The sequence below is a fragment of the Carcharodon carcharias genome, chromosome 2, assembly GCF_017639515.1.
Source record: "Carcharodon carcharias isolate sCarCar2 chromosome 2, sCarCar2.pri, whole genome shotgun sequence".
In the NCBI taxonomy this organism is placed as follows: Eukaryota; Metazoa; Chordata; class Chondrichthyes; order Lamniformes; family Lamnidae; genus Carcharodon; species Carcharodon carcharias.
In genome coordinates this window covers 62,851,553-62,867,748 of record NC_054468.1, presented here as the reverse complement: position 1 = coordinate 62,867,748, position 16,196 = coordinate 62,851,553, and the positions used below count along the sequence as shown (strand labels likewise).

The 16,196-nt window shown below is 41.8% G+C and overlaps 1 protein-coding gene across 1 annotated transcript; it reads right to left on the bottom strand.

The window, feature by feature from the left end:
• Window positions 1-2,550: 2,550 nt before the first annotated feature.
• LOC121287460 (ADP-ribosylation factor-like protein 14) lies at window positions 2,551-3,241 on the bottom strand. Its single transcript, XM_041205369.1, has one exon. The coding sequence runs from the start codon at window positions 3,139-3,141 to the stop codon at window positions 2,551-2,553; it is 591 nt and encodes a 196-aa protein (XP_041061303.1). The 5' UTR covers window positions 3,142-3,241.
• Between the last annotated feature and the right edge of the window lie 12,955 nt (window positions 3,242-16,196).

Below are 16,196 nucleotides of genomic sequence, written 5' to 3'. Positions count from 1 at the left end.
TCAGAGGCTTGTGAATCTTTAGGATTGCAGAGGGCTGCGTTGCTCAATTGTTGAGTATATTCAAGACTGAAATAGATCTTTGGGCACCAAGGGAGTCAGGACATATGGAGTTAGGGCAGCAAAGTGCAGCAGTGGGTTATTGAATGGAGGAGCAGGCTTAAGGGTCTATATGGCTTACTGCTCCTCCTATTTCTTACGTTCATATGTCCTTATCGAAAAGATGTTCAAATACGGACTGGGATACATGTGTTATTGGAATAATAGCTTTCAGATTTATACTCAACTGGAAGTTACAGATAGGAAACAGTTACCTTCCTTATGAGATGACAATACTGAATGTTTAGGTCAGTTTTTAAAAACCTTTTTTTTATATATATGAAAAACAGAAATGCAAATAATTACAAAAATAGTCAAAATTACCTTGTGTACTTACTATTTCCATGTCTGCCAGTTACAAAAGCTAGTTGTATTGCTATAAAAACTAACATGTTTTTTGTTAATAGCTTTGGAAGAAGAATTGCACAGACTAGTATAAACCTAAAATTGTTCCTGTGAATCCTAGATGCTGTAATGATCCAACTGCCTGTGACAGCAGAGTTTATTGCAAAGTCGAATTTCTTTCCCTGTGTACTTTTGAAGCTAGCAAGTTTAGAATAGTTCTAATAGATTAAGAAGCCACTAATTCACATTTTTAATGATTACATATCTTGTTCATATATTTGCTTGTTGGTTACAATAGATCTGTTTTAGGTTTTACATCCTTGCTTTCTTCCATAGCTTATGACAAGGAGACAAACCCTTCTTTTACAGTGCACTGTTTCATAAGTAGTAAAACTCACAGGCCTGGATTTTGGTAATGACCATGAAAATTTCAGAGTTTGCCATCATTAATTCACTGAAACTGACAGCAACTTCTGGTGGCTGCACATATGTAGAATAATATGGAAATCTAGAAGTGGCTGTCAGTGATTCCACATTTCCCCAGAGGGTACACTGTTGAAGCAAGCCCAGACGGCAATAAAGGGGAAATCTATGAATTGATGAGAACTTCCATTCTTATGTTGTTAGTCTAATTGAAAAACACTTTAAAAAGTTACACCTTGTTGAATTTTTAAGAACATACTAACTTCATAATTACTGCTAAACATTGTCACAGGTCCTGAGAAGCTAATTTTCTATTTGTACAATGTCAAATTTCTCCATAATAAATTCCATATTTTTAAATAAAATTAAAGTTTTTTTCTTTATTTTAGTTTTTATCTTAATCATATAATTTATTTCACAATCTGAAAACTTACATTAAAAGTGAGGGATATCAAGCGCTGTTAACTTGCTGTTTTGACACCTGGACACTTCAATGTGATTGGCTGTTTACCAGCTTGGTAACATTAAAGCTGCTGCATGCCAAGAACTACCCCCCGCCCCCGCCCAAGATTTTTACTGCTGTCCAGAAAAGGGAAAACCAAGCCATCCTAGATCTTTATGGTCAGCTTTCTTCAATGTCAGTGATGAGGCAAGCGCTGTAACTTCATTGCCGACCGCAAAATCCTGGCGATGCGTTGTTATTTGCTACGCATTAAAGCTTTGAGAATAAATTAAAGCAGCAAACTATTCTCATGAATTGCTGTTCAGTTGTCATTTTTTTATGGGTGTAAAGCAGCCTTCAAAATGAAATTGGCAGTGTTTGTTGGTACCGTGTGGTAGTGAGTCACTTGCACCTATGTTTGCTAGATCCACCTTTATTCCTAGATCAGCCTAATTAACATTCCAAAACGCTTAAGGTAAGTAATTTAGTTGTGAACTGGCCCACCAATGTGCCAGGCATAGCGTACTGCTGCGGGGTTAATTGTCATTGTTTCATCAAAATACTGTGTCCTAAGTTACAAGGAAACCTTCATCATATATTTTGTTACCATGATGCACTAATTTTTTGATAATATGGATCTTTGAATAAACCCTTAAACAGTTAAAGTTGTAATTTCGAGACATAGGAGTTGAAGTTAATTTATTTATGAGACTCTCCTCAGAGGCCCATATAAACTATCAGCTTATACCTGTCATAACAACAACTTGCATTTTTATAGCACCCTTAAGCAAAACTTAAGCTTCAAAGGAGATTAGCGAACGAAATTTGACATCAGACATAAAGAAATATCCGGACAATGTGACAGAAGCGGGATCAAGAAGGTAGGTTTGAAGGAGAGTTTTAAAAGAAGTGGAGAGGCAGGGAGGTTTAGGGTGTGAATTGAAGAGTTGGGTGCAGGCAGCTAAAGGCATGGCAGCTACAATACTTATAATCCCAACATGCTGTACTTCAACGATCACAGTTATTTTTCTATATTCTTAATTAACTGCTTCGTTTTGACGACCTGACAGTTGGATAAAGGTAATAAATACGGATGGAAAGAGCCTTAGTCGTCGTGTTTTGGATTCGGTCGATATCATTGATATATTATTACTAAAATATAGTAGAATATAGTTCATATTCTTGTTTTCAGGAAAAAATGGCCAAGAATTGTGACAATTCTACACAGTTTAGAGATCTTTTGTTCATAATCTGTTCTCTTGAATATCACTCTGTGATGCTTCGTCTTTAGAGCTGATTTTCTTTTTGACGTATGAGATTATTATTTTAGTGGCTGCAGTTAAACCTTCGCCCGTTTTGGCACAGCATGGCTGTACATACCAGTCGCGATCCGGGCAGCATCGCTTCATGTGAAAACGTTTAGTGATTTCCTCTGCAGACATTGCATCGGTAAGATCTTGTTTGTTGGCCATTAACACCACGGGGATCCCTTTCAAACACTCGTGTTTCAGCATTCGTTCAAATTCTTTCCTGGAATCTTCCATCCTCTCCTTATCTGCACTGTCCACGACAAAAACAAGTCCATCGGTGTCCTGGAAATAATACGGCCACAACTGTCGCATCTTGTACTGTCCTCCAACATCCCAAACTGTAAGGGCAACGCTTTTATTACACTCCAGCATTTCCACGTTGAAGCCGACAGTCGAAGCTGTGAGAAATTCAGAATTGCTGAATTTTAGCTTGTACAACAAAGTGGATTTACCCGCTGAGTCCAGGCCTAGCATCAATATGCGAGCTTGTTTCGTTTTAGATTCTTTAGAGTTCAATAAACCCATTTGGTCTTAACTCTGTACCTCTGCTGCAACTATTGTACCGCTGCCAAGGCACCATCAGATATCGGGCGTGTTCTGTGAATGCTTCCGTGTCTCAGCCACAGACCTGCGAAACAGATTGATACAATGTAAGCACCTGCAGCTACTTATACAGCGCCCCCTTATCAAAAACTGTAAGAGATAAGCGGATGTTTGCTTTGGGCCGTTGATATTGACACACCTGAGCAGAGGGCTAGCTTGGGCAATGTGTGTGTGGCATGAGGGGAAAGTACACCCAGACAAACTAGGAACCGTCTTTCATTTTCAGGTTGGTAGCACACCTCGCAAGGTACCGCCCAGCATGCAGCAGCAACCTGCTCCATTTATTTAATCAGCAAATTGTATGATATACATTTATGAATTTATTCTCGGATATATACTGCATAAACACATTGCAGAGATGTAGGAAATAAACTTCTCCAATCATCTCTCAAACACTAACCCTCAAACAAATAATGTTCTCCATATGCAAATACTTAGCACTGAAAGTTCAGCATCTCACACCTTAACTCTCTTAATTTACCAAATCAAAATGCAATTAATTGATAATTAAGTCAAATTGATACCTTAGCTCTTTTTTTAAAGTTATATTCACATTTTGCTCACAGAAAGACAACAGTTAGGGTTCGGATGGTGGGTCCTGATCAAAGGGCATGCAGTAAATATAAGAGCAGCCATCAGATCAATAAAGAATTTAGAAACAATTTCTTTACATAGTGAGAATGGTAGGGAAACTATTGGAAAAAATTCTGAGGGACAGGATTAATCTCCACTTAGAGAGGCAGGGATTAATCAGGGATAGTCAGCATGGCTTTGTCAGGGAGAGATCATGTCTAACAAATTTGATTGAATTTTTCAAGGAGGTAGCTAGTTCTGTAGATGAGGGTAGTGCAGTTGGTGTAGTTGACATGGACTTCAGTAACGCTTTTGACATTCAGGCCCCTATTTCCTTCACCCTTATGGGTGCAATGGAACTTCCCTTTAACACATCAATGCTACCTGTTTAACCATTCCCCATGGCAGCCAATTTCCACATTAGAGTTATAGTTATACAGCATAGAAACAGGCCCTTCGGCCCATCATGTCCATGTCAGCCATCATGCATCTATCTATTCTAATCCCATTTTCCAGGACTTGGCCCATAGCCCTGTATGCTATGATGTTTCAAATGCTCATCTAAATACTTCTTAAATGTTGTGAGGGTTCCTGCCTTTACCACCCCCTCAGGCAGTGTTTTCCAGATTCCAACCACCCTCCGGGTGAAGACATTTTTCCTCAAATCCCCTCTAAAGCATTCTGCTCCTTACCTTGAATCTATGCCACCTGGTTGTTGACACCTCTGCTAAGGGGAAAAGTTTATTCCCATCTACCGTATCTATGCCCCTCATAATTTTGTATACCTCTATCAGGTCCCCCCTCAGCCTTCTCTGCTCTAAGGAAAACAAACCTAGCCTATCCAGTCTCTCTTCAAAGCTGATCGTTCCTGCCCAGGCAACATCCTTTTGAATCTCCTCTGCACCCTCTCCAGTGCAATCACATCCTTCCTATACTGTGATGACCAGAACTGCACACAGTACTCCAGGGGTGGCCTAACTAGTGTTTTATACAGCTCCAACATAACCTCCCTGCTTTTATATTCCATGCCTCAGCTAATAAAGGAAAGTATCCTATATGCTTTCTTACCCACCTTATCTACCTGTGCTGCTGCCTTCAGGGATCTATGGACATGTACACCAAGGTCCCTCTGATCCTCTGTACTTCCTAGGCTCCTACCATTCAATGTCTATTCCCTTGCCATGTTAGTCCTCCCAAAATGCATCACCTCACACTTCTCAGGATTAAATTCCATTTGTCACTGCTCTGCCCATCTTACCAGCCCAGCTACATCGTCCTCTAATCTAAGACTTTCCTTCTCACTATTTATGACACCACCAATTTTCATGTCATCTGTGAACTTATTGATCATACCTCCTATATTCATGTCTAAATCATTAATGTACCCTATAAACAAACAATGGGGCCCCATTACTGATCCCTGCAGTACACCACTCGTCACAGGCTTCCAATCACAAAAACAACCTTCGACCATCACCCTCTGCCTCCTGCCACTAAGCCAATTTTGGATCACAGTTTCTATCTTTGGAATACCTACTGCTAGATAGGCTGCAACCAAGGCTAAAGATGATATGATGATGTACTAATTTTTCTTAAAAGCTTGCACAGCCTTAAAGTTATATAATAGGGGAGAAATTTGACTTGCAGTGGTTTCCTGTTCAAAATGAATAGCTTGATTTGAACATATATCAAGGGATCTAAGCCAAATTGGGCCTTGGGCCTTATTAAATTAATCTGACAATCTGCAGACACCAATCAAATGTCCCAATGCAACTTATGAGTCAGAGTCTTCAGAATCACAGTTGCTTCGATGTCAGGCCAGCAGGTAGGTCCTGGGGTGGAGATGTGGAGGTGAGGTGAGGAGGAGAGCCTGGGCTAGCATTACCTTACAAGGATTTTGTGCATTTTTCACAGAAAGGGAAGTATTAAAACATTTTCTTATCTTTTTGTGGATAGCCAACAGCATTCCCTGCCATTAGACTGAAGACACAGAACAACTTTGCAGAGCATGTTTCTGACCAATTTTCTGACTAATTTTGATTGGGGTCTTACAACCAGTTTTAAGCCTCATTTTGCACATGTAGGATGCCTCACAGCTGTTTGATGTGAGCACCCTGTCCACCTAAAGTTGCCAGCTTCCAATTTAGCAGGCAGTGCGCTTCTGGAGGAGATCAGGGGTGAGAGGTGATTACCTCAAATTCATCCCCCATGTACAAATTACTAATAGCTTCTGTTTTTAATTTGCTTGTAAACTAGGAAAGAGCTTCTATTAATTATAAAATGCAAACTCTAGACAGGACATAGGCCAAAGTTGTTTTTTATGAACCGTTGAGTAAGAATCCTTGCCAAATTTGACCAATCAATGAGGACTGATGCTTATCAAACCCTTTATTACCAATTCGGCAAAGACTTGGAGCACATGACAGGATTCAAAGTGATTCTATTTGTTCTCCTTTGCACATGTACTACCTGGTACCAGACTTTGGAAAACAATAATTAAATGAGCAGAACTCCTGAATGCATCACACTTCAATGAACTTTGAACCCTTGTTACAATAAAAGTCATTGTTAAATCCAGGGCTCATTAAACACGGGTACCGCATAATATTCTCACATAAAACTTGGCAAGTTTTGTCACAGAGGAATTTTACTTTATAAGGCAAAACTAAGATAGCTTTAATATACTTAAAAAGATATGCTGTAAAACAAACTTCAGTGCTAAATAAAATGTTATGTCAAAGTACATTTGAAAGTATTAAAGATATGATTAACACCACTTTTACTGACACCCTGATCCTTCACCCCTCTATTGCTGCCCTCACCTCACTCATGCCCTCACTCATTTGTTACCACAGATTAATCTCTGAGGCTTTGAGTATGGACTTTGGAACATCAAACTTGTTAAGTCTAACTAAGGTGGCACCAGGAGAAAGGAACAGACATTTTGTTATTGTCTTTTCAAGGACAACTACAAAGAAATCCAAGTAATACTATTTGTTCGTTAACTTATTTTTTCAGTTGTTGCTTCAATAATTATTAACTCTATCAGGTTTAATAGGAGGTGTTTACTGAAGACTTGCATCTGCCATTGGAGCTATAGATATAAATTCATAAAATGAAAAGCATCAGTGGAATTACTGACAGACTGAGCAAAATCACTGTGACTTTACCTTCCTTCTCCAAAATCTGAGGGACTTCACTAATATTTTGTTGAAAAGTATGATATCAAATAAAATAAATCTTTAGCAATTTGTATTGGCTTAAATTGAATTTTTGACACTTAAGGCGTGGAAATGGTCAATGGCATTAGCTGATAGCCAATCAAATGAAGACCTGGCAGGTTTGACAAACTGCTATCAGCTCATTTTATGCCACTGTTGATGAGAAAATTCGCCCACAATGTATCATTTATGTTTCTCTTCAATTGTTGCTGTGTAAACAGGGGATTATACATAACATCTGTGCAACTTCGGCAGGCAATGTGAGCACTTTATTTTGCTGACAAAGATGGTAAGATTGCTCTGTTAGGATACTATAAAATTGATTTATCCTACTATTACACTATACCATTTTACCAAGCCTTCCATCCCTCAGTCCCTCTCCTGCAGGCTGGTAAAATCCTTGGGGTGGAGATTTGTGGCTAGGCTGCAGGCCCTGATGTCAGGAATGCAAGCAGGTGCCGCCTGCAATCAGGCATTGGGCACCTGGCTGCACACAATCTTACTGTAACCGGACAATTGACTCTGTGGGGACAGTTTTTTTATTATTCATTAATGGGATGTGGACATCGCTGCCTAGGCCAGCATTTATTGTCCGTCCCAAATTGCCCTTGAGAAGGTGGTGGTGAGCTGCCTTCTTGAACCGCTGCAGTCCATGTGGTGTAGGTACATCCACAGTGCTGTAAGGGAGGGAGTTCCAGGATTTTGGCCCAGCGACAGTGAAGGAACGGTGATATATTTCCAAGTCAGGATGGTGTGTGACTTGGAGGGGAGCTTGCAGGTGGTGGTGTTCCCATGTATCTGCTGCTCTTCTAGATGGTAGCAGTCATGGGTTTGGAAGGGGCTATCTAAGGAATGTCTCAGTGAGGCAGTTAAGGCAGCATCAGCTTATGCTGCAGCAGGTGCTGGTGCCATTTTTAAGGGTAGCTATCCTCACATTCATTGTTGTCTTCCAATCAGGAGCTACAGCCTGCCTGCCTTCCAGAAGTCTCTACCCGACTGCCTTCTTTGTGATCAGGGAACTGAATGGAAACCTGCAACCACAATTGTAGATGGAAGACCCTGGGTGATCCTGTGGTTGAGCGATGCCTCCCAGCAGGTTCTCCTCCAGGCTGTAAGGGCGACGTGGGAGAGGGAGATCTTGTCCCCAAGCGATGGGAAGAGGAGGCGAGCCAGTCTGAGGAAGCAAGCCTGGATGGACATTGTAGAGGAGATCAGCAGGTGTGGGGTCACTTCAAGAACCTGGATCCAGTGCTGCAAATGTATCAATAGCCTTACATGGCTGCTAAGGTGAGTACTCTATTCCTCTTTTCCTTTTGGGGTTTACATGTGGCTGAAGGGGGAGGTGAAAGGGCTAAAAACCAAATACAATGGACAAAGAGGTAGCTTTTGATAAACCACAAGTCATAGTTTGGACAAGAATCAAGGACTGTGTGTATAAATTGAATAGGAGTGGATAAGGTGATCATGTATGAGTATTTCAAAGGTAACAGGATGGACCAAACTAAGTAGGTCTGAAAATGCTTGGGTCCTGCAACGAGGCGCAAATATTTACACATCAAGGGTAATAGTATTGATGAAACTAGTTATGTATGTGAATGAATAGGATAGATGAAACTACTTGTGTATGTAAATGAAATGTAGACATTGATCATTGGTGCATGCAAATAGAGTAAGATAAGGGAAAAGCATAACTGTCACAAAATGTAACCATTCGGGGAGCTTGTACTCATCTTGTATGGATACAGTGTCCCCTGTATATGCCTGAATAAAACCGGTGAAAGAAGCTTGAGTCTCGTGTGGTCGCTGCAGGATTGGAGGGTGCTTGAACTCCCTTTCATGGCAATGCAAGGAGGTGTTTTTGGTAGAGAGGAAGTGACTACTCAGTAAGTGGCAAGGGGGCTGGGCAGCAGCATGTCCCATCAGAGGCATGGCTGCATCCCAATGAGGGGTTCCCGTCTGTCTTTGACCCCCACTAGATCCCTTGAGAGTGGCCACAGGCTGGAGTCATTCATGTACCTTCATGATGGACTACAGGGCTGTCACTAGCATACCTGTTGTGCTTCTCTCCTTGGGGAAACTAATTGTTTATCTTTTGTGCTGTCAAGATAAGACATTTTAATACAAAGGAAAGGGTCTTGACTGGCAGACGGGTGCCATATCTAATCATCCTTACCACCATGGAGAAGGAGCTTTTGGGTTAGTAGGTTAGCAAGGTGGCCATGCAATTGCTGATGGCAAAGCAGGAGTGTCAACATAAAAGCATGAATGAATGAGTGCCGGGGCATGAAGGTACACGTAGCACACACATGAGGCATAATGCTGATGTGTCCACCACAGGCCACATGGAGCTCCACAGTAGAGATAGTTGGAATGACACAATGGGAAGCCCTTAACCCCTCAATGTACCTGTTCTGTCTCACAGGTTGAGGTCATACCGAGGAGCAGACAGCTGGAGAGACCTCAGGACTCTCAGGTCATTTCCCTGCACCCTCCACCAACAGAATGTCACGTTAGTGGGTATGCAGTTGCGCATAAATATGGGTACACAACCTGGTACAACATCACAGACATGTCAGAGCAGCTGTTGGAGGACTGTGGGAGACTAGGCCCATGCTGAGCCCCAGGTTGAAGATGTGTTTCTGAAGGTGCTGGCAACATGCCAACTGCTGCAGCTACAGTGAGAGGTAAGGACACATTTGGTGGAGCTGCCAGAGGCTAGCTGTACCCATGTGCAGACAATGGAGAAATCCATCCATGCCATAAGTGCTGCCATGTCTCAGGCATGTGCACACATGGCTTCATCCATGGAGAGATTGGTGAATCTCATGAAGAGCCTGATTTAGCAGACCAGTGGAGGTGTATGAAGATGAACATGCCATTGCCTTGTCCATGAGCTCTATTCAGCAGTGACAAGCTGAAAGGGGATGAGGCACCTGGAGTCTTCACCAGGTCCTAGTACTTCTGAGGTCAGCAGTGTGCACTTGGTGTGGACAGTGGCTTCTCAGCCCTTCTGCCAGTGATAGTGCCTTGAGTAGCTGTGACGACAGAGGACAGAGGCCTTAGGCACCTGAAGGACAGCGGCCAAGATCATCCCAAGTTCAGGGAAAGCAAGATTAGCAGCCTGCCTCCTCGTCGGCTGCAAGTGCAGGAAGAGCAACTCGAGGGAGCACATGTAAAAAAATTAAGAAGAGCACCTAGCTATATTTGGGGTTCATGGTTGAAGACCGAATGTAGATGTTAAACGTTGTGTTTTTCTGCCATCTAATAAAGGGTTAATGTATTGTTGTGGTCAACCCATCAGCCAATGTGTGATATACACTTGGGCACTGGGTTGCAGAGCACAATAAGGAGGTGACAGCAGGGCTGAATAAAGGTAAGACTTTATTGGAATGATTCCAAAAGCTAATAAAGGTCATAAGAAATGTCTATATATAAGTGCATCCTGAACCTCCCTTACGCATATCTCACTGCACCTTTCCTATAGTCCCTGGGGTCCTTCATCTTGCATCACCTGGTCAGCAGCCACCTCTATATCATTATCCTCAGAGAAGGCATCACAATCAACAATGTCCTCCTTATATCCTCCCCTCTCTGCAGTGCCAGGCTGTGCAGTGCACAGAAGACCACTATGATGCACGAGACCCTCACTGGGACATACTGAAGGAGTCCATCGGATTGATCTAGGCACCACGGGAGTCTGTTCAATGATCACTCAGATTGCCCTGTCCCGGATGTTGTACCTTTCCTCCAGATCTGTGTATTAGATCCTCAAATGCATAACTGATCATGTCTTCGGTGGGTAACCCTTGTTTCCCAGCATCCATCCCTGAAAACACAGTGGGTCTTTGGAAAGATCTGATGTATATAGGTTCGGTGTCATGAGTGCCATTGGGATTAGGTATCCACAAAAACCCATGTGTCTCAGCTTGTCCTGCAGCATGGCACACCAATCAGTGAGGGCCTTCCTAAAGGGCCCAGCCTTCGATGACGACTGTTTGGACACCTGAAGTTAGTTGCATCTCTCAAGATAAATGAGGGTATCCTGGTCTGTGCACAGGAGGCAATTCATATGCCCAACTGGGCCTTTCTCCAACATCCCCACCTCAATGCTCTTGTTGGTCCTGAGGTTTCTGATTTCCTACTGCCAGTGCCTGGACCTCCCTCCCTTTCTGCTGCTGCTCTTCCTCCTCAAAGGGGGTCCCAAAGCCTGGGTGACTGAGATCCATGGCAGGTGGCTTCTCTCCTTGCGAAAGGCCTTCTATCCAGATGGCCAACAACCCTTTTGAGCAAGTGCTACTGCCCTGATGGCACTGTGGCAGCATGATCCCACAGTGCTGGCATCTATTCCCTCTTCCTGCCTCTGATTTCCAGTCTCCGCCCTGCTCCATCCTCTTTGGCAGTGCATTCTGGCTCTTTCAATGGCTGTTGGAGAGAACCAGCACTAAGCTCCCCTTTGTTTGCTTTCTCCTTTTAACAAGATGAGGCTTGGAAAACCTGTGCTTCCTGTGTGCTATTCATAAAATTTTAAATGAGCTGTAAAATCAGTTAATTGGCTTGGTAAGTACCTTAGTTGCCTTTTCACTACGTCAATGTGTGAAGTCTGCCCTCCATGTTGGCTACTGTTGGTGAAATAATGGAAATAACTTGAAGACATTGTGCTTCTGACATTGGTCCAATGCCTTCCATTCCAATTCCGCCCCCCACCCCTGATCTTGTTCCAAAAGGCCCCCCACAATTCTGGCCAATAACTCCAAATCATGGATATGTATAAATAGGGATTCTGTCAAACTTCCATTCGCAAAGTTGGATTGTCGGAGTAAAAGCAGCATTGAGGAAATTCTAGAACTATAATTCAGTTTCATGAACATGTTTAAATCTATTACATGTGCAGTGTTACAAGCAAAAATATTTGCAAAGCTTGTTCAAAGTGTAGTGTCCCCAATCATCTCATTATCATTAATTATTCCAAGCACCTGATGCTGGTTTGAATATGTGAGAAAGCGGTGGGAACAGCTAATTGATGAGAGGAGGGAGGATGTTTCAGCAGACAGTTAAAGGAAAATGGAATGAATGGGATGGTAATGACACTAAAATTTCTAAAAAAAAACTTACCACCAACTTGCTGCCTGTGTCAACTTTGAGGAATCTCTTCAAATAGATGGTCAATACATCCATTGGAAACGGGTAGGAGCCTCATTACTATAGTGTAAGCTATTTGGGGTCCAATGATGCAGATAGGAAGTAGCCACCAACAATAGAAAGTAGGAATGACCACCAGAATCTGGCTTGTATTGTCAACCATGCATGGGAAAGGAGTGAGTGACAAATTAAGCTGTTCTTTTACCTATCCAGATCCACTACAGCAAACTAAATGAACTGCCAGGTATGACATTCCAGTTAAATTCTTGTTAATTGCATTCAAACTCAACCAACCAGAGGTCTTTCTTACTTGAAACCATATCTGCAAATGAGCCATTTAAAAAAAATAGCAGGGGGCTGGCTAATTTCAAATAGTTGTTTGGTATTACAGAACTTGAATGTTGCTGAAAAAAGAGACATATTGAAGCTTTTCACCTTGTACTCATCAGGGCACTTTGCAAGAATACCAATATAAAGGGAAAACAACAATTTATACGATGTGAGAAGAGAGTGCTGACTGGTTAGCAAATGGACTCTGACTGGTAGAGGTGTTGCCATGGAGAATGCGCCAGGTTAATTTCAGTTTATGAATCGGATGGCAATTCCTGTTGAAGAGAGGTTTCAAAAGGAATTCTGTATGCATTGGCTCGACTGGGTGCCAGTGCTTTATCTTTACCTTGCTTCCAACTGGTGTCTCTCTCTGCTTTGTTGCTGTGAGCCTGGACAACTCATGGATTTGATGTGCTTCAACTTCACCCAGAAAAGCCAGTAGTCTCAGCCATCAGAAGAATTGTTACATCCCAAACTTTTCGCTGATCCTATCCTTTCAAATATCAATCAATCAATATTAAGTATCAACTCGTGCATCATTCCTGTTTCTGAATGGACTCCTTTTTCAAATTTTTACAAAATGCCAAGAAACTTTTCCTGCTTCCAATTCAAAACAAGAATTTAACTGGAATGTCACATTTGGTTATATTTGTGCGTGTCATTAATGATAAATTGCTCAGATTCAACTCCATAGGGTAAAGTATTGTTCAGCACTTGTTTTGTAGCAGACCCATGCAATGTATCATCTAGTCTCCTTAAGAATGTATTCCTTACAACACTGCACTACTTAAGACAATTCTGCTTTAGCAACTAATCATTTGGCTTATTAACTTTTTAAAAATGTGGTACTCAGTCTTCAGCAAAAAAATAAACGAGAACTATTTTTGCCTCTGTATCATTGCTTAACTTTGGCCCCTATCCCAGCTTATCTGCTCCTGAAACCCACATCCATGCCTTTATTACCTCTATTCCAACGCATCCCTGGCCAGCATCGCATATTCTATCCACTGATAATGTGAGGCCATCCAAAGCTCTGCTACCATGTCCTTACTCGTACCAAGTCACGACTACCTGTCACCCTTATGCTTGTTGACCTATATGGGCTCCTGTTTAAGGAACACCTTAGGCAGGATTCTCCCCCCGCACCCCCCACCCCCATTGGGGGGGGGGGAAAGTTGAAGTGCGGGGTGGGCCAATTAAGGCACGGAAGTGCCATGTGCTCCCTGTATGGGCAGGGGGGGGGCATCCTGAAACCTGAGAGTGCGCTCGTTCACGTTTGCGCACGAAAGAGTGCACTCATCTCCCTGAGGCTACGTGCTGCCTCAGGAAGATCAGCTCTACAATAAAAAATATTAAAAATAAACACTGTCACATGAGTTGGGACATGTCCATAACTTTTTTAATCTACATGAAACCTCATTCCGCCCCGTGGATGAAGTTTCATGCTTTTTCTAATGCCCACCAGGGCTGCTGGCCTGCCCGCCAACCTTCACGGGCAGGTCCATTAATTTCTTCAAAGATTGGCGGGTGCACAGCTGATTTTGCTGAGCCACACCTACCTGAAAATTTAAATGGGGCACGGTGATGTCGGGGGTTCCGTTGGGAAACCCTACCCCTTGATTTAAAATTATCATCCTTGGTTCAAATCCCTCCAGTTTCTTGTTTCTTTCTCTATCTCTGTAATCTCCTCCAGCCTCAAAACCCTCGGAGATGTCTGTGCTCCTCTAATTCTGGCCACTCGAGCATCGTCGATTATAATTATTCCACCATTGGTGGCCATGCCTTCAGCTGCCTAGGCCAAGAGCTCTGGAATTCGCTCCCTGAACATCTCTGCTGCGATACTCTTTCCTCTCAAGATGCTCCTTTAAACCTATCTCTTTGATCAAGTTTTAGTTAATCTGCCTTAATATCGACTTAGGATGCTTGGTGTCAATTTTACCTTATAACGCTCCTATGAAGCACCTTAAAATGTTTAATTACATTAAAGGTGCTATATAAATACAAATACAGGGAATTTTCATAATATATGTAACTCACTTTGCCATTTTTCTCTTAACTGAAAAATGTTACATTAAAAATATGAAAACACCAAATATTCATGCATTGCAAGCTACAGAAAAATTCTGATCATTGAAGAGTGTGTCATTTGTAATTAACCACATCTTAGTTCCTCATCTACTAGAGGGAAGAGGGCGATATCACATCTGAGATTCCTCCTTATCCAAGAGAATCTTGATTCCCTGCTCTGAGAAGCTTTATTGAGTAAGATTAAAACGAGTTGAATATGTTTCAGTCAAGCTGAGTATATGAGAGTGAATATACATGAGAATATTCATCACTGACATGTTTCTTCTTGGCATCATTTAATAGCTACTCCTCAGTGTAAACCAAATCTGTTGCTATCTTATCCAAATGCTGGTCTGACATTAAAACCTGGATGAATCAAAATTTCCTTCATCCCAATTTCAACAAAACTGAAGTTATCATTTTGGCAGCTTCTATGTGCTTCCAGTCCAACTCCATCAGTCACCGCAGCTGCTCACTCAGGCTGAATGTAGTGGTGAGCTCAGCATTCTGTTCAACTTTTAGTTGCACTTTCAGCCCTACAGTCCACCATCAAAATTCCATTCTAATACCTGTAGTACATTTATTTTAGATCCAATAATACCCGTTTCTCTCCCTGCTGAAATCCTAATCATGACTTCATCAACTCAAAGGTTGAATTCCCAAATATCCTGCTATCTTCCCTTGTACCTTCCAAAATTCAACTATTCTGGATATCTGCCATCTGAATTCTTTCCAAAATAAAGTCCTGCACAGTCAGCAGTCCTGTCCTTGCCTAAATCCAATGGTTTTCAATGCCACAACCAATCAATCTCACTATTCTCATTCTAGTGATAAAATGCTTGCCCAATATATCTGAGCTGATCTTCCCCAGCTGTACCAGTATCAGTCTGCATCCTGTGTTTCCCTGGTCCTGGACAACAGCTCGTTTGCCATTCTCTCCAGTTTACTGGAATTCTCTAACATTTCACCTTGCTGCTTTTCTGCTTCGAAGATTTCAAAGTATCTTTTTGACCATGCTTTTGGTTCCTACTAGCTGCCTCCAAATCCTTCCGACACTGCTTTGTGTCCTTCTTTCCCCATGTAATATGTTGTAACATCTTCTTTTAAGTGAGGGATGTTTAGTAAATGAAAACCCTCTGTTAATTTTATACTGATGATTCAATTCAAACTCACAGCTGTGCATTTCCTTGAGACAGCAAGAAGATGGGTAATTGTTTATAGTATGCTTTCTGTCCTTAACCACCCTATTAAAGATCAGCTCAATTACACAATGGTAGATTTAAAAAATACATACCTTTTGCATATTTTTGAGATGGAAAAGGAATACAAATTACCTAACAGTTGACTAAACAGTATCTTTCACAATACTCTAGTGACATAACCAGTTGTTAGTTTCGAAGCAGGTCATATTTATAAGAAACTGCAATCCTTGATATGTTTTCTTCCCATTTATAAATGCATTTGTCTATTTTACTTTCGGGTATCTGTCATCTGGGATTTGCTTATAAGGCAGGCAACCTGTTTCTGGGCCTCTATCAATATTCCTGCGAAATTGTCCATTAGCAGCTTGAGATAACGTATGAATACATCAATCAATATAATACACTTTTATAATCCTAACAGAAATTCGCTGCAGGTACAATTGCT

Bases quoted from the DNA above. Each gene is read 5' to 3' on its own strand.
- LOC121287460 (XM_041205369.1), bottom strand. From the start codon at position 3,141: ATGGGTTTATTGAACTCTAAAGAATCTAAAACGAAACAAGCTCGCATA.